At 47.6% G+C, this 22,783-nt stretch overlaps 1 protein-coding gene across 2 annotated transcripts in view; it reads left to right on the plus strand.

Annotated features, from left to right (window-relative positions):
• Nucleotides 1-22,783, plus strand: part of LOC146334081 (pyroglutamyl-peptidase 1-like) — a 36,265-nt gene that overhangs the window by 3,464 nt on the left and 10,018 nt on the right. The window contains exon 2 of one of the 2 annotated variants that reach the window (XM_084825400.1): nucleotides 5,628-5,680. The exons of the other annotated variant lie outside the window; for it this stretch is intronic. Coding sequence (XP_084681526.1) covers nucleotides 5,628-5,680 — 53 coding nt within the window. The remainder of the gene's footprint in view (nucleotides 1-5,627; nucleotides 5,681-22,783) is intronic. 2 annotated transcript variants of the gene reach the window in all.

Raw genomic sequence — 22,783 nt, forward strand, 5'->3', positions numbered from 1 at the left:
CAAGGTTTTCCATGTAAGTAGAACCCTGCTGCCCTGTTTGTGCAAGTAAGCCAACCTTGTAAATAGCTGGTCACCTATGGTGGGTAAGAACACACCTCTAGGCGACCAAGTGCTTGTTTCTGTCTTTTGTCAACTGGAGAAATGCTGGATATTTTCTTGCTCTCAGGCCATCTAACAGAGGCATTTATGAGATCAAATGCTCTAATAATAATTTCTTCTTGTTCAGTCATGTCCGACTCTTCGTGACCCCATGGACCAACAGAGGACAGACTTCTGCCAGCCCTCCAAATATTGGACACCTGGCCACTCTATATTATGATCCGTTATCTTTAAACCAAACTCAAGCTGGACACCCCCTCGAAGAGAGAAAGCCTTCAAAGAGAGGAGCCCCCTCTGTAAGATGGGACACCTTGGCTACACTATCTTATGACTCCTTATCTTTAAAGCAGGGGATGGCTCTCGGTAAAGTAGGCCACCTGGCTACCCAATCCCTCCGCTGCTGCCAGGTCTCTTTGTCTCTGTCTGTCTTAGTGCCGTGCCAGAAATTGTTGTTGTTCAGTCGTACAGTCGTGTCCGACTCTTCGTGACCCCATGGACCATAGCACGCCAGGCCTTCCTGTCCTCCGCTCTCCTCCGGAGTGTGCTCAAGTCCATATTCATTGCATCGGTGATGCTATCCAGCCATCTCATCCTCTGCCGTCCCCTTCTCCTTTTGCCTTCAGTCTTTCCCAGCATCAGGGTCTTTTCCAGGGAGTTTTCTCTTTGCATTAGGTGGCCAAAATATTTGAGCTTCAGCTTCAGTATCTGTCTTTCCAATGAGCACTCAGGGTTGATTTCCTTTAGGATGGACTGATTGGACCTCCTTGCAGTCCAGGGGACGCGTAAGAGTCTTCTCCAGCACCACAGTGCGAAAGCATCAATTCTTAGGCACTCAGCCTTCCTTATAGTCCAGCTGTCACAGTCATACGTTACTACTGGGAACACCATAGCTTTGATCATACGAACCTTTGTCGGCAAGGTGATGTCTCTGCTTCTTACTATGCCGTCTAGGTTTGCCATAGCTTTCCTCCCAAGGAGCAAGCGTCTTTTAATTTCATGGCTGCAGTCACCGTCTGCGGTGATCTTGGAGCCCAAGAAAATAAAATCTGATGATGTACATCTCATGATGTACTCTGCATATAAGTTAAATAAGCAGGGCGACAATATGCAGCCTTGGCGTACTCCTTTCCCAATTTTGAACCAATCGGTTGTTCCATGTGTGGTTCTTACTGTTGCTTCTTGGCCCTCGTACAGGTTTCTCAGGAGACAGGTAAGGTGGTCTGGTACTCCCATCTCTTTAACAGTTTGCCACAGTTTGTTGTGATCCACACAATCAAAGGCTTTAGCGTAGTCAATGAAGCAGAAATAGACGTTTTTCTGGAATTCTCTTGCTTTCTCCATGATGCAGCGAATGTTGGCGATTTGATCTCTAGTTCCTCTGCCTCTTTGAAACCCAGCTTGTATTTCCAGCAGTTCTCGGTTCACGTACTGCTGAAGCCAAGCTTGTAGGATTTGGAGCATAACCTTGCTGGCGTGTGAAATGAGCGCAATTGTACAGTAGTTTGAACACTCTTTGGCATTGCCCTTCTTTGGAATTGGAATGTAAACTGACCTTTTCCTGTCTTGTGGCCACTGTTGAGCGTTCCAACTGTGTTGGCATATTGAGTGCAGCACTTCAACAGCATCATCTTTTAGGATCTTAAAGAACTCAGCTGGAATACTGTCATCTCCACTAGCTTTGTTGTTAGTAATGCTTCCTAAGGCCCACTTGACTTCACTCTCGAGGATGTCTGGCTCAAGTTCAGTGACCGCGCTATCATGGCCGTCAGGGACATTCAGATCTTTCCTGTATAGTTCTTCTGTGTATTCTTTCCACCTCTTCTTAATCTCATCTGCTTCTGTTAGGTCCCTGCCTTCTTTGTCCTTTATTATGCCCGTCTTTGCACAAAACGTTCCCTTGAGATCTCCGATTTTCTTGAAGAGTTCTCTAGTCTTTCCCATTCCGTTGTTTTCCTTGATTTCTTTGCATTGTTCGTTTAAGAAGGCCTTCTTGTCTCTCCTTGCTATTCTCTGGAAATCTGCATTCAGTTGGATATATCTTCCCCTTTCTCCCTCGCTTTTCGCTTCCCTTCTTTCCTCAGCTACTTGTAAAGCCTCATCAGACAGCCACTTTGCTTTCTTGCATTTCTTTTTCTTTGGGATGGATTGAGCTGCTGCTTCCTGAACAGTGTTACGGACCTCCGTCCATAGTTCCTCAGGCACTCTGTCTATCAGGTCTAATCCCTTAGTGGTTTTCCCTACGTTCTTCAATTTAAGCCGAAATTTTGCGATAAGAAGCTCATGGTCTGAGCTACAATTTTGAGATTGTACCCCAGTACTGCTTTTCCCACCCTTTTGTTGACTATGAGTTCTACTCCATTTCTTCTAAGGGATTCTTGCCCACAGTAGTAGATATGATGGTCGCCTGAATTAAATTTGCCCATGCTTGTCCGTTTTAGTTCGCTGATTCCCAAGATGTCGATGTTCAATCTTGCCATCTCATGTTTGACCACCTCCAGCTTACCTTGATTCATTGATCTGACATTCCAGGTTCCTAAACAATATTGTTCCTTACAGCATCGGACTTTCTGTTCACCACCAGACACATCCACAGCTGAGTGTCCTGTCGGGTTTGGCCCAGCCGCTTCACTCTTTGTGGCACTACTTGGAAATTCCCTCTGCTCTTCCCCAGTAGTATATTGGACACCTTCCGACCTGAGGGGCTCATCTTCCGGCATCATCTATTTTAGCCTTGGGATACGTTCCATGGGGTTTTCTTGGCAAGAATACTGGAGTGGGTTGCCATTTCCTTCTCCAGTGGACCACGTTTTGTCAGAACTCTCCGCCATGACGTGTCCGTCTTGGGTGGCCCTGCACGGCATAGCTTATGGCTTCACTGAGTTGCGCAAGCCCCTTTGCCACAACAAGGCAGTGATCCATGAAGGGGAATTTCTTGTAGGCCGAGTTAAATGGTTCTTGGTTTGCTCCACACCCCTTGGAACAATAGGGCAACCAGTGTAGCGCATTAATGAAAAATCTGGTATCTCACGTGCTTTGAACTGCTTAACCTCCAGTCAGGGTACAAAACCTGAGATGTCCTTATTCAGTCATAGCAACTATGGCTTGCTAGTTAAGAGAAAGTTGTTCATTAGAGAACCAAAGCCCTAATGTGAGTGTTTTTGTTGGGATGCTGTCGTAACCTTTGTGTCTTAGGCATGTTCTTTTGTAATTCTTTGTCTGAGCAAATGTTTGCTGAGTAAAACCTGGTATCAAGGAAATAGTGGCGGACTCGGGATCAGGTAGTTTTGGGTTCAGGCTTCTTATTTATTTTCTTCATTCACGATGTAAGGGGTACTGAACCTCTTTTGGCCCGAAGGCAAATTCCGTTTCATAGAATCTCCTCGGGGCGCATTCCAGTGGTGGGTGGGGTCAAAGGCAAAAGGGGCATGACCAGAAATACAAAAAATAGCCTATTTTAACTTAAATCTCTTAGTACCAGTACCTAAGCCTTAAGTGAGGCATTTTAACCTTTAAGACTGGGTGCAGAAAAACCAGCAATCCACCAAACGATCGGTGGTTGGCGGAAAGGGGGCGTGGCCAGGGAAAGGGGGCGTGGTCATCTGGTGGACCCCAGGAGGGCTGAATCTGCACCCCGGGCCTCGGCTTCTGCACCCCTGTGCAATATGTACAGGCTGCCCTATAATGACAGCCCTTTGGACGGCTAATTGTCAGAGCCAAACAGCTGCACAAGAAGTTAAGATAGTGACACCTATTGGAGCGTAAAACAGCAGCAGAAAATCGGACGGATGAAGCCAAGCAAATGGCAGCAAGAAGCATTTCCACAGCTTTTAAAACTCCGGAAATATTGAAAGCTCTCTAGGTCCCTGGGAAGTATTAAAATAAAGGAGGCTGGGAAATAAAAAGGTTTTCAGCTGGTGCCAAAAAGATCGAGGCGTAGATGCCCCAGGTGAGCCTCTCTGGGGAGGGTGACCCACAGCTCGGTGTGCCATCACCGAGAAGACCCTGTCTTTAGCAATCACCCGGTGGAGGGCATCCAAAGAATATCTTAAGGTCTGGGTAGGTGTGTGGGAGAAGTGTTCCTTTAGGATACATGGCCCCAAGCCATGAAGCTTGCAGGGCATGTATCTCTGTATTGGATTTTTCTACCCCGCAGAGTTGTTGTGAAGCCGAAAGGGGATTACCCCCACCACCCCCTCCCCAAACCAAACGGGAGGGATACATATAAATACACACTCCCTTCTCGGGTGGGGAATGATGCTTTGTTATGGGGAGACCCAAGAAGGAAAGGCTGGAAGGCGCCAGATGTGGACAGGAGACCTCGAAGGTGCACCAGGGCGGCCCCAATCCGTGCGCTTACTTTGGCGTATGTCCCACCGAACCCGGTGGTGCGCTGAGTCAAAACTGTGCAGAGCGGTCGCTCATTGGTCCAGCTCCTTTTCAAGGCTGTTGCGTCTTCCTCGGCGGGGGGTGGGGGACTGAGCTCTTTCACCCAAATAAGGGATCCAAATACCTTCCACGTCGGCCCTCCCCAACCTGGTGCCCCCCAGTTGTTTTATATTTCAACTCCAATCAGCTCTGGTTTACATGGCCAATGGCCAGGAAAGCTGGGCCCTTCCAATCCTACTATTCTATGATTTGCAGGCAGGACGTCCCTGGTTCAATCCCCAGCTTCTTCAGGTAGGACTAGGAAGAAACGCTGCCTGAAACCTTGGAGAGCCACTGCTGCCAGTCAGTGTCAACAGTACAGGGCCAGATGGATATAAGAGCACCAGCTTCTGGAAGGCTTGTTTCCCCACCATCTCACATCACTTTGAGCTGACTTACTTTGGAAGCTGCCTGATACCGGGCCAGACCCTGGGTCCATCTCGGCCAGTATCGCCTGCTCTGACTGGCAGCAGATCCCCATAGTCTCAGGCTGAGAGAGAGGTTGCTTTTCCCCCCATCTCTGCCTGCTACGCAAAAGCTTTCCTTCGGTGGAACTGCCCAGCATTGATTCCGGGACCTTCTGTGTGGGCTGTTGTTTTTTCCTAGCCATTCTTTAATTCGAATAATTGACCATTGGCTAAATAGGTTAATGGATGGTGCAAAATCGGGGGGCTCAAGTTCTTCTTAGCTACATCTGCGGCCCCCAAGGAAGCAACAACTGTCTAGGAAAAGCCTTGGGCTGATAACGACCCCCCCCCCCTTTCTTAGGAGGAGACCTCTGTGTGTGTTCTTGAGGATGGATTTGAACGGGACTCTTCTCGCATTAGGGGCAAAGATCTTTTAGCGCAGGCTTTTCTGGCCTGGTGCCTTCCAGATGTTTTGGACTGCCACTCCCACAGTCCCTGACAATCGGCCACACTGGCTTGGGCAGATGGGAGTTGTAGTCCAAAACATCTAGAGGGCACCAGGTTAAGGAAGGCTGGTCTATTTTATTGTTAGCTGCTTGGAGAAATATTTCAGCTCAACAAATGCATGAGCATTTCAGATCAACATATCCATGAGTGCAGCGCCACCCCTGTGAAATTCTGCTTCTGTCGTTCTAGGGTTTGGTCCATTTGGGGAACATTCCGTCAACGCCAGTTGGAAAGCAGTTCAGGTAAAAGACATAGACTTTTGAGCATTTTGTGCTAAACACTGCTGTTTTGTGATAACTACCACCTCCCCCTCTCCGCACGACTTACTTTGGCCCACCTCCGCAGCCACGATTGGTCACATTTTAATATAGGACTTGTTAATTGCTACTTGGCTTGGTCTCCTGGGGTGAATCGGGATCAGCTCCTGGCGACCAGGGCAAAAAGTTGGATTTTCTTCCCCTTTTGGGGCCACAAATATGAACGCTGCTATTTTCAGACATGAAGATTCTTACCTGGTAAAGATTCTTCTGGGCTAATAGGGCTTTTGCAACCAGTTCTAGCAATCTTAGTCAGTTGGTCATATCAGTATCTTCACATAACAAAACAGCAGTTCTGAAGGGGAGAAACACACTTCCTCTGTTTAGATCAGGCACAGATCTCGCTGTAGGCACCATCTTAGAAAGGCATCCCCTTTGTGTAAGATGGTGTCTGCCCTGCACAATTTTTCCATAAGTCTTTGTATTAAAATAAATTTACAGAGAAATAATCTGCTGGCCGGTCAATTGATGCCAGTGCTTCAGCTCAACAAAAAAGTGTTTAGTATGGCCCTTCTGGGCTTTCTGGAAATTGTAAGACTTTTTTTCTGGGTAAACATGAATAGGATTTCACCCTTCAACATTGTCCCAGGCTGTGGGGTTGAGGGAAACAGTCTGCCTCGAGCAAGTAAAACCAGGCGAGTTTCCAGACAGGACAAAATTACTAGCACGTGGTGGTGGTCATCGGCAACTGGGTTTGCTCATGGGCCAAGGATCGATTTAGGGGCCGAGGACATCTGTCTCCTCCCCGCACCCCCATTGCTCTTTGCAGTTAACGTACTTGTTGGTCAGGAGCTGTTGAACCTGTTTCCACCCAAGGGCGGAATTCCATTTTGGGGAAGCTTTCGGGGGCCACCTTCCAGTGCTGGGCAAGGCCCCAAATGCCAACCTATTTTAACTTCAACCTCTTCCTGTCAGTAACTTCGGAGAAGCATTTCAGCCTTTCAGAATAGGGGAAAAACAGACAAAAACAGCTCCCAAGCCAGGAAACCACCAAATGATTTGGCAGGGGAAAGGGTGGGGAAGGGTCAGGGGTTCAGACTTCTGGGGAAGTCCAGAGAGCCAGATTGTGACCCCAACCCTGCAGTTCTGCTCCCTGTTGAAGCTCATTGGCAACTGCTCTTTAGCAATCATTGTATTGCAAGGAGCAAGGGGCCAGCAAGCAATCTCTCTTCCTGCCAACTTTCTCCCACCCCTAATATGACCTGTGAAATGGGCAACCGTCTCCCCTTAACCCCTTCCTGCCTCATCGAGGTGACCACGCTGAAGGAACTGGCTTGTGGAACTCACCTCCGCAAGACACGGTGGCTGCTAGCTTAGCCAGAAGCGGATCAGGCCTCCTTCCTTCTTTTGTCACCGGCTGTCAAACGGGATAGTTCCGTAGAACCTCCAGCCATGGGGCCAGTCTGTCTTTGATTACAAAATGCTGGTGGCCAAACAGCATTGGGCATGTGGGGGGGGGGGGGGTTGTTGACTGTATGGGCTGTATTTGGAAGGAGAAAAATCAGCCAGAACAGACCAAGATATTTTTGTGGCAGGGCTCTATCAGAGTTGTTAGTGTGGGGACATCTTAAAAGTCGTTTATTGGGAGGCAGGAACGTCCAGTTGGAACTGATGTCACTCTGGCAGCTTCCCATGGGTTCTCCCGTGGGAGCTTTCTCAAACAGCTTTTTAAAAGGTTGGAAAACCTTTTCATCTCCCCCCTAGAATTAAAGGGGGGGCAAGGCGGAATCTGGACAACATCTTGGAGAAAAGTACCCCCCTCGAGATAGTGGGGGGGGAGGGCTGGATTTCAGGATTATCTCCCCAGAGCTTTACCAATGGAAAAAGCTGTGATGAGACTCCTATTTCATAGGAGAGAACAGGGCTGACGTGTTCCATAATAATATATGCTTCAAGAAATATCAACAACTCCTGTGGGATGATTTAAGAAATATTAACAACATCTGAGAACATCTGAGGACCTGTAAGATTTGTTTGAGAGAAACATGAATGCACCGAGGAGAAGAAAGGCTTCACCGCCAACTCCCCCCGTACCTCCTGTGTCAAAAGTTTCGAAAACAGAAGATATAGGGGAATAAGTTACTCTGATAAAGACTTTATCTTCGCAATTTACGGAGCAAGCCAGAAGGTTGGATTTAATCCAAAATTCTATCACCGCCTTGCAAGGAGCCGTCCATTTAATTAATGCGTCATGGCAAAAAATGGAGATGGGAATTAACGAGCTAGAAGACTTAGTAGCAGCGAATGAAACTTCGACACAAATTTGTTTTAAAAATACCTCTGACAGAATTTCTCAACTGGAGGCCTTCACGAGAAGATCCAATGTACGTATTATTGGGGTTAAAAATCTGTCTAATGATGTAAAATTGCCTATTTTTGTGGATAAACTTTTGCATGAGATACTCCCTATCCCATCTGATTATTTACTGGATATTGAGCAAGCATTTCGTGTGCCAAATGCAAAAGGGACAATACCATCAGAGTCCAGTTTGCAATAGTCACCACAAAGAATTATATTCTGCGTTTTGCAAGAGGGGGTGGAAGCCTTTCCTGGAAACAACGTAACTTTATCTTATTTCCAGATTACATCAAAGAGGTGGTGAATAAAAGAAGGCAATTATCAAAGCAAAAAATATGGCAAAACAAATTAACTTACAATATTACTTAAAATATCCTGCTACACTTTGTATCGTGTCTGAAGGTCAGATGAAGAAGTGTATAAATCATGAAACGGCGGAGGCATGGTTGAAGGTAAAAATGTGTGAGATTCCTGTTACAATCCAATGAACTGGAATCTTTAAACAAGCTTTGTTAACTGTTTGTGTTTAGTCTACATGATCCAGGCTAGGTCAGAAGATAAATGATTATATATATATTCATTTAGTCTTTCAGCTTTTGTTTTTTCTTGCTTTTCTTTATATTTATTTCAAAATAGATATGGTATGCTGTATTTAAATTAATTGTTTGTGGATCACAACAAACTGTGGCAAATTCTGAAAGTGATGGGAGTACCAGACCACCTTACCTGTCTCCTGAGAAACCTGTACGAGGGTCAAGAAGCAACAGGAAGAACCAGACATGGAACATCCGAGTGGTTCAAAATTTGGAAAGGAGTACGACAAGGCTGCATATTGTCACCCTGCTTATTTAACTTATATGCAGAGTACATCATGAGAAATGCCGGATTGGATGAATCAGAGGTCGGAATTAAGATTGCTGGGAGAATTATCAACAACCTCCGATATGCAGACGATACCACCCTAATGGCAGAAAGCGAAGAGGATCTCAAGAGCCTCTTGTTGAGGGTGAAAGAGGAGAGTGCAAAAGCTGGTTTGAAACTCAACATTAAAAAAACGAAGATCATGTCATCTGGCCCCATCACTTCCTGGCATATAGAAGGGGAAGAAATGGAAGCAGTGACAGATTTTACTTTCTTGGGCTCCAAGATCACCGCAGACGGTGACTGTAGCCATGAAATTAAAAGACGCTTGCTCCTTGGGAGGAAAGCTATGGCAAACCTAGACAGCATAGTAAGAAGCAGAGACATCACCTTGCCGACAAAGGTCCGTCTAATCAAAGCTATGGTTTTCCCAGTAGTAATGTATGGCTGTGAGAGCTGGACTATAAGGAAGGCTGAGCGCCGAAGAATTGATGCTTTCGAAGTGTGGTGCTGGAGAAGACTCTTACGCGTCCCCTGGACTGCAAGGAGGTCCAATCAGTCCATCCTAAAGGAAATCAACCCTGACTGCTCATTGGAAGGAGAGATAATGAAGCTGAAGCTCCAATATTTTGGCCACCTAATGCGAAGAGAAAACTCCCTGGAAAAGACCCTGATGCTGGGAAAGACTGAAGGCAAAAGGAGAAGGGGACGGCAGAGGATGAGATGGCTGGATAGCATCCCCGATGCAATGAATATGAACTTGAGCACGCTCCGGGAGAGAGCGGAGGACAGGAAGGCCTGGCGTGCTCTGGTCCGTGGGGTCACGAAGAGTTGGACACGACTGAACAACACAATGTGTACTTATATATCTAATATATAATATAAAATATATTACTGACTGTTGAAGGTTTATTTTAAGTTTTATTGTTATACTAGCTGATATACCTGGCGTTGCCCAGGATGTACAGTCAGGGCCAGAAATATTGGAACAAGGATAACTGTTTTGGCAGTTGGCCTCTACACCACCACATTGAAGTTGAAAGGAAACACACCCAGATGGGAGCGAAGTCAGGACTTTCAACTGTAATTCAAGGGGCTCGACAAAAGTGGGGCACTAGCCATTCAGGAAGGACAGCCAGTGGCATGCACACTCCCCCATCGTTGGTGGCTCATAAGTAATGGAACGAATGGCTGACAAGCAAGTGAAGGAGGCCATCATTAGGCTGAGGAAACAAAATAAACCCATCAGAGAGATAGCAGAAACAGTGGAGTGGCCAACACAACAGTGTGGAACATCCTGAAAAAGAAGGGATTAACTGGCAAGCTCAGCAACAGCAAAAGGGGTGGGTTAGGGTATTTTAGAAAATGTTTTTATTGTGGAATTTTATTGTTTTAAACTGTTTTATTGTATGTTGTACATCGCCCAGAGTGGCTGGGTGACCAGCCAGATGGGCGATTAATAAATTTAATAATAAAATAATAAATACATAATAAATACATAATAAATACATAATAAATACATAAATAAAAAGGCCTGGCAGACCACGGAAGACAACTAAAGCGGATGACCGCAGAATGCTGCTCATGGTGAAGAGGAAACCTGTCACAACATCTAGCCAGGTCAAGAACGCTCTTGCGGAGGTAGGCATGTCATTGTCAACACCTACAGTCAAGAGACGGCTTTATGAATGTAAATACAGAGGCTTCACAACAAGGTGCAAACCGCTGGTAATGCTCAAGAACAGACAGGCCAGATTAGCCTTTGCCAGCAAACACCTAAAAAAGCCTGCCCAGTTCTGGAATAAGATTCTTCGGACTGCTGAGACCAAGATTAACTTGTACCAGAATGATGGGAAGAGAAAAGTATGGAGAAGGAAAGGAACAGCTCATGATCCAAGCATAGCACATCATCTGTCAACCATGGTGGAGGCAGCGTTATGGCCTGGGCATGTATGGCTGCCAATGGAACCGGGTCACTGGTGTTTATTAAGGACCTGACTGCTGATACAAGCAGCAGGATGAATTCTGTAGCGTATAGGGCTATACTTGCTGCTCAGATTCAGCCAAATGCTGCCAAACTGATAGGATGCCGCTTCATATTGAGATGGATGATGACCCAGAACATACAGCAAAAGCTACCCAAGAGTTTCTGAAGGCAAAGAAGTGGGATGTTCTTCAGTGGCCAAGTCAGTCACCTGATCTCCACCCAGTAGAGCATGCTTTTCACTTACTGAAGGCAAGACTGAAGGCAGAAAGACCCACAAACAAGCAGCAGCTGAAGGCAGCTGCAGTGAAGGCCTGGCAAAGCGTCTTGAGGGAGGAAACTCAGCATTTGGCCATGTCCATGGGTTCCAGACTTCAGGCACTCATTGACTGCAAAGGATTTTCCTCCAGGTATTAAAAGGCGATCCTTAAGTTTGAAATGATGTTGGCTTGTTCCATTACTTATGAGCCACCAACGATGGGGGTGTGTGCATGCCACTGGCTGTACTTCCTGAATGGTTAGTGCCCCACTTTTGTCAAACCCTTTGAATTACAGCTGAAAGTCTTGACTTCGCTCCCTCCTGGGTGTGTCTCCTTTCAGCTTCGATGTGGTGGTGTACAGAGGCCAACTGCCAAAACAGTTATCCTTGTTCCAGTATTTCTGGCCCTAACTGTAATTTTGTCATAGGCACTATTTGTTAGAAACACATTAAGGTAGGTTTACGCTTCTCGGAAAGGCCCCATGAGAAGGTGAAAAGTTGAATCCACCAGACTTGATTAAAAAAGCACAACAATTATAATGAGCAGATTGAATAAAAAACACTACTACAAATGCAAGAGACTGAATCTGTAAGCACTACTACAATATAATCCACACTGAATCTCATACCACTATTAAAATGTTCAACAGAGGCTCCCTTGCTGGATATTGCAGGAACAGGGGAGAGAAACTAAACGCTCTCCACAGTCAGAAAAGAAACCACGAGTAAAGGGGAGGGAGCAAACGGCAGCCAGCCAATCCAAGGTGAAGGAAGTCAGAGTGAATGGGAGAGAGACCAATAGAAAGAAAGATGGCCAATAGGGTGACTGGTAGCTGAAATCAGAAACCTGGCCTGCACCAGGACTGAGAGGGCGTACTTTTTAGCAAGGGGAAGTATACACAGAGCAATAATGCAGCCCAGTGACTCCTGTCATAGACTCCGGCAAGTGAGAATGTGAACTAAAAGCAGCAGCAACTCTAGCGCCCAGATGGCAGGCTCAGTGGCCCCTGCAGTGTGATTAGGCCCAGGGCAGCTCCCCTTTATGCCCTGCGTTACAGACGGCCCTGCAGCCAGCCACAAACCCACACACAATTTTTGACTTCTTTTATATATATATATATATAAAAACACTATATTCCTTTAAAAAATAGTAGTAGTAGTAGTAGAAGTAATAATCTAGATATAGTTATAGATATCTAGTTATAGATATAGGTTGTAAAATAGAATGGCATCGGAGGCTGGGGGGTATTGGAGTTTAAATTTAATTCTTTGAGGGAGGGGGGAAGGGTAAAGAATCTTCTTTTTCTTCATCTCCTTTCCTCCTCCCTTTGCCTTTTTTCTTTCTTTTTCCTTCTCTTTTTGTTATCATGGTGTCCTCATCAGAATATTGTGTTGTTGGGAAATTCTAGTATTGATCAGGTTGTTGGTATGTTTGGTATCGTATATTTCTTTTATGAAGGTAAAATAAAAAAATATTTTTTAAAAAAGTCATTTATTGGCTGGCTGGGAGTGCTCCAGAGGGAAGTGGTGGCCTCCAGCCTTCCTGCCGTCTTCCTTCTCATGAAGGGACCCGGAGATGTTGTTAGGAAGCAAAGATGGTGGGTGGTTGGAGGCTTCCGGCCACCCAGAAAAAGAAGGAAAGGACAGACAGACCCCTTTACTGTGGCTTGGTGAAGGGGGAGGCTTGGGGATTGCAGGAAAGCAGGAGCCTAGAACCTAGTCCAGCCTGCCCAGGTCCCCCAGAGTTCTCCGCCCCCTTTCCCACACCCTGGTCCCATTTGGGGATGTCCTGGCATTGCGCCTGCAGGCGGAAAGAGGTTCAGTTACCCGGGTGGAGAAAGGTGGGGAAGGCCGTGCATGAAAGCGCAAGGGCGTTTGGGGGTGTTCCTGAGAGAGAGAAATGTGTGACTGTGGGGGTGGGGGGAATGGAGAGGGAGAGACTGACATGGGTGGGTGGGGGCTGATGAGAGGGAACTATGGGTTTCCAAGGGGCGTGTTTGCATTTTGGGGCTCAGAGCACATCCCTGCCTTGTGTTCTGGTTCTCGGGTGAGCTCTTTCCAACCTTGCCAGTTTGCCTTCTGTGAAATGGATGTATCAGGACCGGCTGCCCCTCCTGGCGCAGGCATTTTGGGCGTGCCCCCCATCAGCCGCCCCCATGGCAGCCATTTTGTGACAGCACTTCATGGAAATGTTTTATAGGCTAGGCACCCCTGCCTTGGCGGAACCTCCGTGCTCAGGCGCAGTCTACCGCAGTAGTGCCAGTTGCTTTGGGGGAAGCAGCTGGAGGGGCCTTTTGCCCTCTTGTAGGTCTCGTAGAGGTCCCTGTTGATCACACAGACTTGATTAGAATATGCTCTGATCCAGCTGGCCTCCTCCTCCCCAGTTTGCTTCCAGTTTGTCTTGTATGGGGAGGGGACCAAGTGCCTGGAGAGCCCCCCCAATTTCATTATCCAACCCCCTTGTAGGCTCCAGACAAGTGCTGAGCTCCTCTTGCCAGGGCTGGCAGGAAGCGCGTCTGTCAGTTAAGCTGTGGTTGGGGCCGATCTGTGAGAGTCACTGTGCGTGTGGCGAGATGAGTGGGGTGGGAATTGAGGGTTCTGTTCCCATGTGACTGGTCAATTCAGGAGCCATCTGCGGATGTGTTGGACTGCACCCTCCATTGTCCCCGGCCAGTGTGGCCAACAGCAGTTTGACTCATCTGGAGAGTGCCCAGTTGGCAGAGCCTGCTTTGCTGTGTCGTGAGCATTGGCAGCCCCTGCGAACCTTGTTCTTACCAAGATTCATGCTCGGCACTCCCAGGTCTCGGCCTTCCTGGGGCGCCCGGGAGGGCCGCTTCAGTGTGCTCAGGTGAGCCCGGTGTGCATTCTCCCTCTGGTTGGGCCTTGCTTTGAGGCAGGCAACCTCTGGCTTTCTGCAAGTTGCAGCCCCAGGTTACCTTCCGTGCAGGATCAGAATGACCAGGTGCTTGCCAAGGGCCCCCTGACCAAGGCCCCCTGGATTCGCCACTCCTCTTCCCCATGGCAGCCTGCTTGTTCCCCTGCCTCAGGCTCTGGCCCAGACAACGGTGGCAGTGAGAAGGAGGAGCAGGAGACGTCAGGGCCTGCTCGTTCCCTGGATCTCTGCCTGTCCAGGAGCCAAGTGGGAGCAATGAGGAAGTAAAGCAGCCCATGACAAGGGCACTGAGAAGGGACTCCGTGAGGGAGGGAGCCCCTCTGGGGGTGTCTTCCCCATGGGCCCTACAAAACCTGGAGCTGGTACTGCTTTCAGGGCAATTCTCCATGTTTGGGTCTCGCCTGACCTGAAGTTTCCCGGTATGCTATGTCGTCAACCCCCAAACTCACACGGTAATGTTTCTTTCTTGATGACCAGTGAAATCTTTTCACAACATGTGACCCTACAAGCACGTTGCCTGCATTCTAACCTTGTCCCTGTCCTTTTAGAGTTGGGGATCTTTTTCCTGGTCTTCTCTTCTGTTCCCTTCCAGCTGATGTGCTCAAGAGGGTGTGTGTATTTTTGTGCATCGCCCTCCCTGCCCCGTGAAATCCTGTGCCAAAGTACCAGAATAAACTGCAACCTATGTACCATTTTTCCAATTCGCCAAATCTACTTGATTCTGCCCTTTATTTTATGATATACATGAATCGCTGACATTAAAGACATTTCGAAGTGAGCAACTGTTGCCCCAGCCGTGGGCGTTGAACTCTTGGGTTAAAGGTGCCAAGATAGTGATAAATCAGATTCAAAGGTTTACTTACAAGGAGTACTTTATTGGGTAACTTCCAGCACACCGGCATACCCAATGGCTGGATCAAACAGCTTCTCTCAACCCAGAGCCGTGGGCTGAAATGGGTCTGATACCATACATGTTAGCAATAGGCAGCATAACAGCAGCACAGCCCCTAGCGTTCATTCTCAGCATAGGCTGGAAGTGTTTGGTTCTCAGCACGGCCACCTGTAAACAGACTTTGCTTCCCCCAGGCACATCAGAGATGAAGACTCTCCTCATTAGCAAGGAATGCACCAAGAAGGCTGTTATCGGCCTTTTGACTCATCTGCACATGCTCAGAGGCTTACCAGCATGGGAATTGCACCAATAATGAACTTAAGCAAGCATTATGGATCTCTAGGCCCCTCCAACACTACAAATGACTTGGCTATGCTCCTGGGGCCAATACAGAAACAAAAACTATTCTTCCTAGAGAGGACAAGATTACCCGATTACCTTTTGCTGTTCTTCCAGCTGCTACGATTCCAAGCAGACGTTTCCTGAACGTGTCCACTGCCATGAGGACTGGGAGCTTACGGGCTCCTTCACACTGAGCTTTTATCCTGCAATTGAGATGGCTCCTTTACCACAGAAGTTTGTAGGCTCTTTACATCATTCAAGGCATCTTCTGCGCTAAATGCCCTTTGTTCCATTTTTAAATAGATTGCAGATAATGAGCTATCAAATTACCCAGTTGTGTTCTGCTTCAGTTTCTTCTGTGAAAAGAGGGAAAGCGAGGCAAGAAGAGGAGCGAGATCAACGAAAGATAATGGAAGACTCAGATACAGGGAGAAGGGGGGGGAAGGACGCACATGAAAAAGGGAGTCATTGTGATCCTGCATTTAAAACAGAAGCAGAAAGCCCCATTTTAAATGCAGGATTTTAGACTGGTGTAGAGATGCCCTATGTCTGTCTTGTCACGAAAGCAGAGAAGCTTCAGGGTCTGAATTCTCTGCCCATCACACCCTCTGCCCCCATTCAGACTTTTTTTTTTTGTATCCGTAAGGGCTAGGAACTTGGATGTTGTGAGGTTTTTTTTAGACACAAAAGCTGAGAAAGGGAATTATGGCACAGATATAGCCCTGAATTGAAGGGTTCCTTTTCAGCACAGCTGATGAAGTGAATCTTCCTCTCTCTTTTCACCCAGCCTGGGTACAAGCCGGTTGCCCTTTCCGTGTTGGGAGCTCTGGGAATACTCTACTCAAATGCTTTTAAATTAAACCCCCAGCCATAATCAATTGCAGTCAACTAATGGATAGCCAGCTGGTTGTCTGTGCGGCTGTGTGTCTCTTAGTCAGAGACATCTAGTCGTGTTTGACAAAGCCTTGGGTAAAAGTCAGCCTTCTCTGGGAGAATCTGGGCACCCATTGCAGAACAGCTGGGGGGAGAGGGGGGCTGTGTCTGATGCCTTTCCCAGCCTGGTGCCCTCCAGTTGTTTTGGACTTCATCTTCCATCAGCCCCTGTCAACATGACCAGTGGTCAGAAATCCTGAGACTTGTAGTCCAAAATGGCTAGAAAGCCCTCAAAAGTGAGGTCTTACCTTGTGAGTTACATCTCCCACACCAGGCAAAGTGAACACTTGGGGGGGGGGGGGCAGGCCCTATGGACATTTTGAATCTCTTCCCTGTATCAGCTGAGCGCATTTTCTTTAAAGGAAAATGGGCTGACAATACGGTTAGCTTCTAGTTGTGTGAATCTCATAAGCCAGAGGTGAGTTGCCAGATGCCTGCCAGATGTCAGACTCCAACTCCCATCTGCCCCAGCCGACATGGTCTGTGGTTGGGGGTGATGGGAGTTTGAGTCTGACAACATCTGGATTGGCCTGTCAGCTTGAACCCTGAGCTCTGTGATATTTTGTTTGCTGGTCTGGTGATGCGGCTGTGGTCCTACGGGGCAATTGATGCTTTCTGCTGTTTTTAAATAAGTCTTACAGTACGGCCCTAAGGAGGTTTCCTCAGAAATCCATCCCTCTAAGTTCAGTGTCACTTGCTTTCTAGTAAGTGTGTTTAGGATTGGAGCCTTACGTCAATTAACCATATGGGTCTTCTAAAGGGACTAAATAACTCCATTCCAAACTTGCCTAAAATTTGCACAGGGGTGAAGGTAATACTTCCAAGGAAGAAAGAGCACGTGCCTTTCTAAGGTGGCGCATGCCCATTTTACAGCGGGAACCATTGTGGAAGAAGCGGGTAACCCTTCTTTTCCTGTCAGCGAACTTGGAAAGATCTGTGATTCAGGAGCTTTCTATTTTTAAAAAAAGATTTATATTGCATTTGTGTGTTAAATTGTGTATCACCCTGAGAGCCCTGTTACTAAAGGGCGGTTCATAAGTTGACGAAAAAAATAGTCGTCTTGGATTTCGATCCTCGAAGATGTTGACTTGGCATGTGGCAGCAGTGAAAGGGGGCAAATTCATATGGGGAGTTAATAGGAATGGGGGCAAAATTCAGCCCTTATTATTATTTTGTTATTTTGGCCTTCCCCTGTGGCCGTACTGGCTGGGGATGATGGCGCTTGCAGTCCAACCCCTCTGGAGGGTGCCCAGTGGGGGGAAGCTGCTTTACACAAATCTATGGTGCAGCCACGCTACAAATACCGTGTCCGGTTCTCAAAAAGGATGCCATATAGCTGGGAAGGGGGCAGAAATGGGCACCCAGAACATTCAGGTGGCCTCAGTGACTCTTGCGAGAGAAGGAGCTTTTCTTTGGAGCTTTTCAGTTTGGGGAAAGCAACTTCCAGGCGGTGTTTGTGACAGAGGTTTATAAAACCAAGCGGTGTGCCTAGGGAGAGTTCCCCCCGCCTTCTAATATTAGAACTTGGCAGTCACCTGATGAAATGGATGGGTGAGGTGTCCCTTCTGGACAGATGCAGAAGTTTCACTTCACTCAAGTTAGCCAGTGGATTCCTGCCACAAAGCGGGCGCTAGATGGCTGTAAAGGGTGGAGAAAGGAAATCCCTGAAGGACGGGAGGTCTATAGCAATTGGTCTTGAAGAGGAGGTGGAACCTGTAAGGTCAGAGGCAATCTACCTTAAAGCAATAGCTGATGGGGAGGAAATGACGGGAAGGCCAGTGCACTCTTCTTGTAGACTTCCTGGGGGCACCTGGCTGTCCCCTTTCAGAACCAGGGTACTTAGGCTAGACAGCTTCGCTTCCTTCTCATTCAGAAGGACTCTTCCCTTTTGGCCCAGCCTTCCTGAACTGGGTGCCCCCCAGATGCATTGGACTACAACCCCTATCGTCCTGGCTGGGGGTTATGGGGATTGTAGTCTGACACATTTGCAGGGCCTGGCTGGGGGGTTATGAGGATTGTAGTCTGACATACCTACAGGGCCTGGCTGGGGGATTGTTGGAATTGTAGTCCCAACAAATTTGGAGGGTCTAGCTCCAAATTGGGGGGTCTAGCTGGGGATTATGGGCATTGTAGTCTGACACATCTGGAGCACTAGAGGTTTGAGGAAGACTGTTTTAGTTTTTTCCTCCTCCTGTGTGATAGAAGGAGTGGTACTCATTCAAAGGGAAGGCCTGCCTCCTAAATATGATTTTGGATTAAAATTTTAAAAATTAGAAATATTTAATTTTTTAAAAAATTGGGAGCACCTTCTTAATCCCTCAAGGTTTTTTTTAAAAATCTCCTTGGTTGATGAAGGCTCCAGTCGTCTACACCCTTTCCTGGGAGTCAGCCCCATTGAACGTAGTGGGACTTCCTTCAGAGTAAATGTGTGTCAGATTGTGACCTTCATGTGGTAGCCATTGGCTTCTGTTCAAATTAAAACAGGAGCCCTGGGCCGTTAAAAATCTCCTGTCTCACCCCAGTTGAAAGTTTCCCCTGAGCAGTGTGTGCGTGTGCAAGGAATAGCAACTTGCTTTCGCCTCCACTCTGTTCCAGTCCGGAGAGGCCCAGACAAGAAGAAAGGGACAAGCTGCCTTTGAACATGTGTGAGTACAGTATTGTGCCCGTCTCAGACAGGATTTCATGGAGCTGGCTGGACACAAAGCCCTGTGTCTGAGTTTCTGGAGTTCCAGACGGTGTGATCTGCATTTTAATAAATGGAAAAATCAATTAAACAATCTTTGTCAATGCTCCCCCCATCCCACCCTGGCTTGCAGGAGACTAAGTGGACTCTTGGTTTATTACATCTCGGGCATTATCCAACATCCTAAAGCTTTTAAGGAAGAGAAAAATAACCACCTTCTTTCCCATTCCTTTCTCTCGTTCGAGGATTTATTCTCGGCTGCCTCCTGGGTTGAATAAGTACCCCGGCCTACGACCGTCTGACTTGGAAGGGATTGGTGCGACTTTGGGGAAAAAATCACGGCTTTGTTTTGGACAAAGCAGACCCTTTAGTGCAGCCGTTCCCAGTCTGGAGGGTGGCCTGTTGGAGGGGGCTGCCTTAGCAGAATTATTCGAAAGCTCTGGGTCATTTTGGAGGGCAGAAAATGCCGCAAAAATATTTGCGCACCCTCTTTTGCTTCTCCTTCAATAAGTGGCTAGAAGTCCAATTTTACATCTCCCACTCTTAAAACAACGCACGTGTGCACACAATCATGTTTGCAAAAGCGCAAACGCGTGCTCTGCTTGGCTCCTCCAGCATGCCAAAGCCCAAACACACTTGCTTTTGGGGAAAGTGGCCGATGTTTTTCCGCCGGCATTCTAGCAGGTCAGCGGAGACCCAGGTGTGCCCTCCAGACTGTGAAGTTAATTGGCTCCTGTCCCCGATTATTCTAACCCCCACCTCCACCTCTCCAGAGGCCAGCGAGGAGTGAGGTCAGAGCGCGTCCCAACATCCATGCGTACAATCGCTGTCAGGGTGTCTAGACAAAGCAGATAAGGATATTACAAACTCACAAAGCCGCCCATTGTGGCGGGGTCAGGGAATCGGTCACGTGCGTTTGTTTTTTTCCCCCTCTATTTGTCAGGTACACAAGGCGGCAGATAAGAAGTTTGTCTGGGGGCAAGGACCTGGTTTTCTCTCCCCTCCCCCCCCCCCCAATAGTTGAACAGCATCTCTGTGCTTGGTTAAAAAAAAATGTTAGTTGCACACTGGTAAAACAGGGTTTTTTTGGACAGGCAGGTACACTTTTTAAACCGTGAAGCATGCTTTCCTTTTTAATTTTTTTAAAACTTGCTTTGTGCACTTGGGTTTGGTGTGTCCCTCCCCTTTCTTGTCGCCTTCGCAGATTTGGCTTCCTTTTTTAAAGGGTTTGAGGACAAAATGTGTGTGCTGCAATCCCACACATCTTGGGGAAGGCTGATCCACCCTCATTTGCAGTTTAGGGTGCGTTGTCACTGTGAATTGCATTAGGTCTTTGGGTCTCTGGACGACTGTTCCCTGGAGGTTTTATTTATTTGTTACATTTTTTCCCTGCCTTTTCCTCCAAGGAACCCAAAGTGGCGTACAGGATCCTCTCCATTTCATCCTCGCAACAACCCTGGGGAGGGCGTTACGCCTTTTGGGCTGTTCGCCGTAATGGCTGTGCAACACCTCCATGTTCAGATGTAGTCTACCTCTGAAACCTAATGCTGAGGACAGTCGAGGAAGGCTGATGAACTCCCAGCAGTATCCATCCACCCTCCGTCAGAAACAGACCTTTGGTCTGATCCAGCTAGGCTCTTCTTACAAAGGTCTGTTATGACAACAAGGAACCTCCAGGCATAATGGCAGTTTAGCTCAGATTGCTAATGCAAGTAAGAGGGCTAATGTATTTATTAGTTACATTTATATCCTGCCTTTTCCTCCCGGGAGCCCAAGGTGGTATATATGATCCTCTTCCTCTCCCTTTTGGCCCTTGCAGCACCCCTGTGAGGTAGTTTAGGCTGAGAGTCAGGGACCAGCCCAAAGTCACCCAGCGAGCTTTATGGCCGAGTGAGGACTTGAACTGGGTTGTCCCAGTCCAGTGGGCTTAACCAATACACCACACTGTCTCTCCTCCTCCAACAATATCTTCCAGCCCTGTCTTTCTGTGATAGTTATAACAGGCAGCAGTGCTGTCTGCGTGGCGTACCTCCCTGGAGGCGCAGAGAGCACACATGTAACGGGAGAGCAGGTGGGGTAATAGAATTCCACTCCGGAAGAATCTTTTTATTTTTAGGGAAGAAGGAAGTCTCTAGTCCTCGTGGCTGGGAAGGTGAGCTTTAGAGGGCCTGGTGGGATTGCTGACGCCAAAGGGTGGCAAAATGTACGGGTTCCACCCTGAAAGGTAGCCTAAAAATAATTTTGCATATTCCTAGAAGTTAGACACTTTTCTGGCAGAGACGGGCTGCGTTGGGGGACACTTGAGGATATGACCTTTCTGTGCAGTGTGGTGGTATTATAGTGTACAGGCAGTGCAGGGGTGCTCCATGGGACCCCCATCCCAATCCCCCATGTGGATTTCAAATCGAAGCTGGTAAGGTTGCAGTAGACCCTAGCTTGTTACAGCAAAGCCATCGAACAAAGTTATGGAGCTGTGAGCACTGGACATCTTGTGCCCGCCCTCTCTGAGTGAAGCCACACCCATGGGCACCCCAGGCACAGCCCCTACCGCAGTGCATCCCTGTACCCCATAAGGAAGGGGTCTGTGCACCCCATTCCTCCAAAGGGCAGGCATATAACTCTTTCCCTCAGCCTGCTAATCTCCCCTGGCTGCAAAGTTATGTGCTGGTTTGGGAGTTCTGCCACCTAGTGGGCAAATATCTTCCTGCAAGCTTCAACCACATTTGTTGTTGTTGTTCAGTCGTTGAGTCGTGTCCGACTCTTCGTGACCCCATGGACCATAGCACGCCGGGCCTTCCTGTCCTGCGCTCTCTCCCGGAGCGTGCTCAAGTCCATATTCATTGCATCGGGGATGCTATCCAGCCATCTCATCCTCTGCCGTCCCCTTCTCCTTTTGCCTTCAGTCTTTCCCAGCATCAGGGTCTTTTCCAGAGAGTTTTCTCTTCGCATTACGTGGCCAAAATATTTGAGCTTCAGCTTCACTATCTGTCCTTCCAATAAGCACTCAGGGTTGATTTCCTTTAGGATGGACTGATTTGACCTCCTTGCAGTCCAGGGGACGCGTAAGAGTCTTCTCCAGCACCACAGTTAGAAAGCATCGATTCTTCGGCGCTCAGCCTTCCTAAGGCCCACTTGACTTCACTCTCGAGGATGTCCGGCTCAAGTTGAGTGGCCGCACTATCATGGCTATCAGGGACATTAAGATCTTTCCTGTATAGTTCTTCTGTGTATTCTTTCCACCTCTTCTTAATCTCATCTGCTTCTGTTAGGTCCCTGCCTTCTTTGTCCATTATCATGCCCATCTTTGTACAAAACGTTCCCTTGAGATCTCCAATTTTCTTGAAGAGATCTCTAGTCTTTCCCATTCTATTGTTTTCCTCAATTTCTTTGCATTGTTCGTTTAAGAAGGCCTTCTTGTCTCTCCTTGCTATTCTCTGGAACTCTGCATTCAGTTGGATATATCTTCCCCTTTCTCCCTTGCTTTTCGCTTCCCTTCTTTCCTCAGCGACTTGTAAAGCCTCATCAGACAGCCACTTGGCTTTCTTGCATTTCTTTTTCTTTGGGTTGGATTGAGTTGCTGCCTCCTGAACAATGTTACAGACCTTCGTCCATAGTTCCTCAGGCACTCTGTCTATCAGGTCTAATCCCTGAAATCTATTCCTCACCTCCACTGTATATTCATAAGGGATATGATTTAGGTCATACCTGAATGGTTTAGTGGTTTTCCCTATGTTCTGTAATTTAAGCTGAAATTTTGTGATAAGAAGCTCCTGATCTGAGCCACAGTCAGCTCCAGGTCTTGTTTTGACTGACTGTATGGAGCTTCTCCATCTTTGGCTGCAAAGGACATAATCAATCTGATTTCGATATTGACCATCTGGT

The sequence above is a fragment of the Heloderma suspectum genome, chromosome W (genome assembly GCF_057233095.1).
Source record: "Heloderma suspectum isolate Gila_16-S chromosome W, 16-S_ref, whole genome shotgun sequence".
Lineage (NCBI taxonomy): Eukaryota > Metazoa > Chordata > Lepidosauria > Squamata > Helodermatidae > Heloderma > Heloderma suspectum.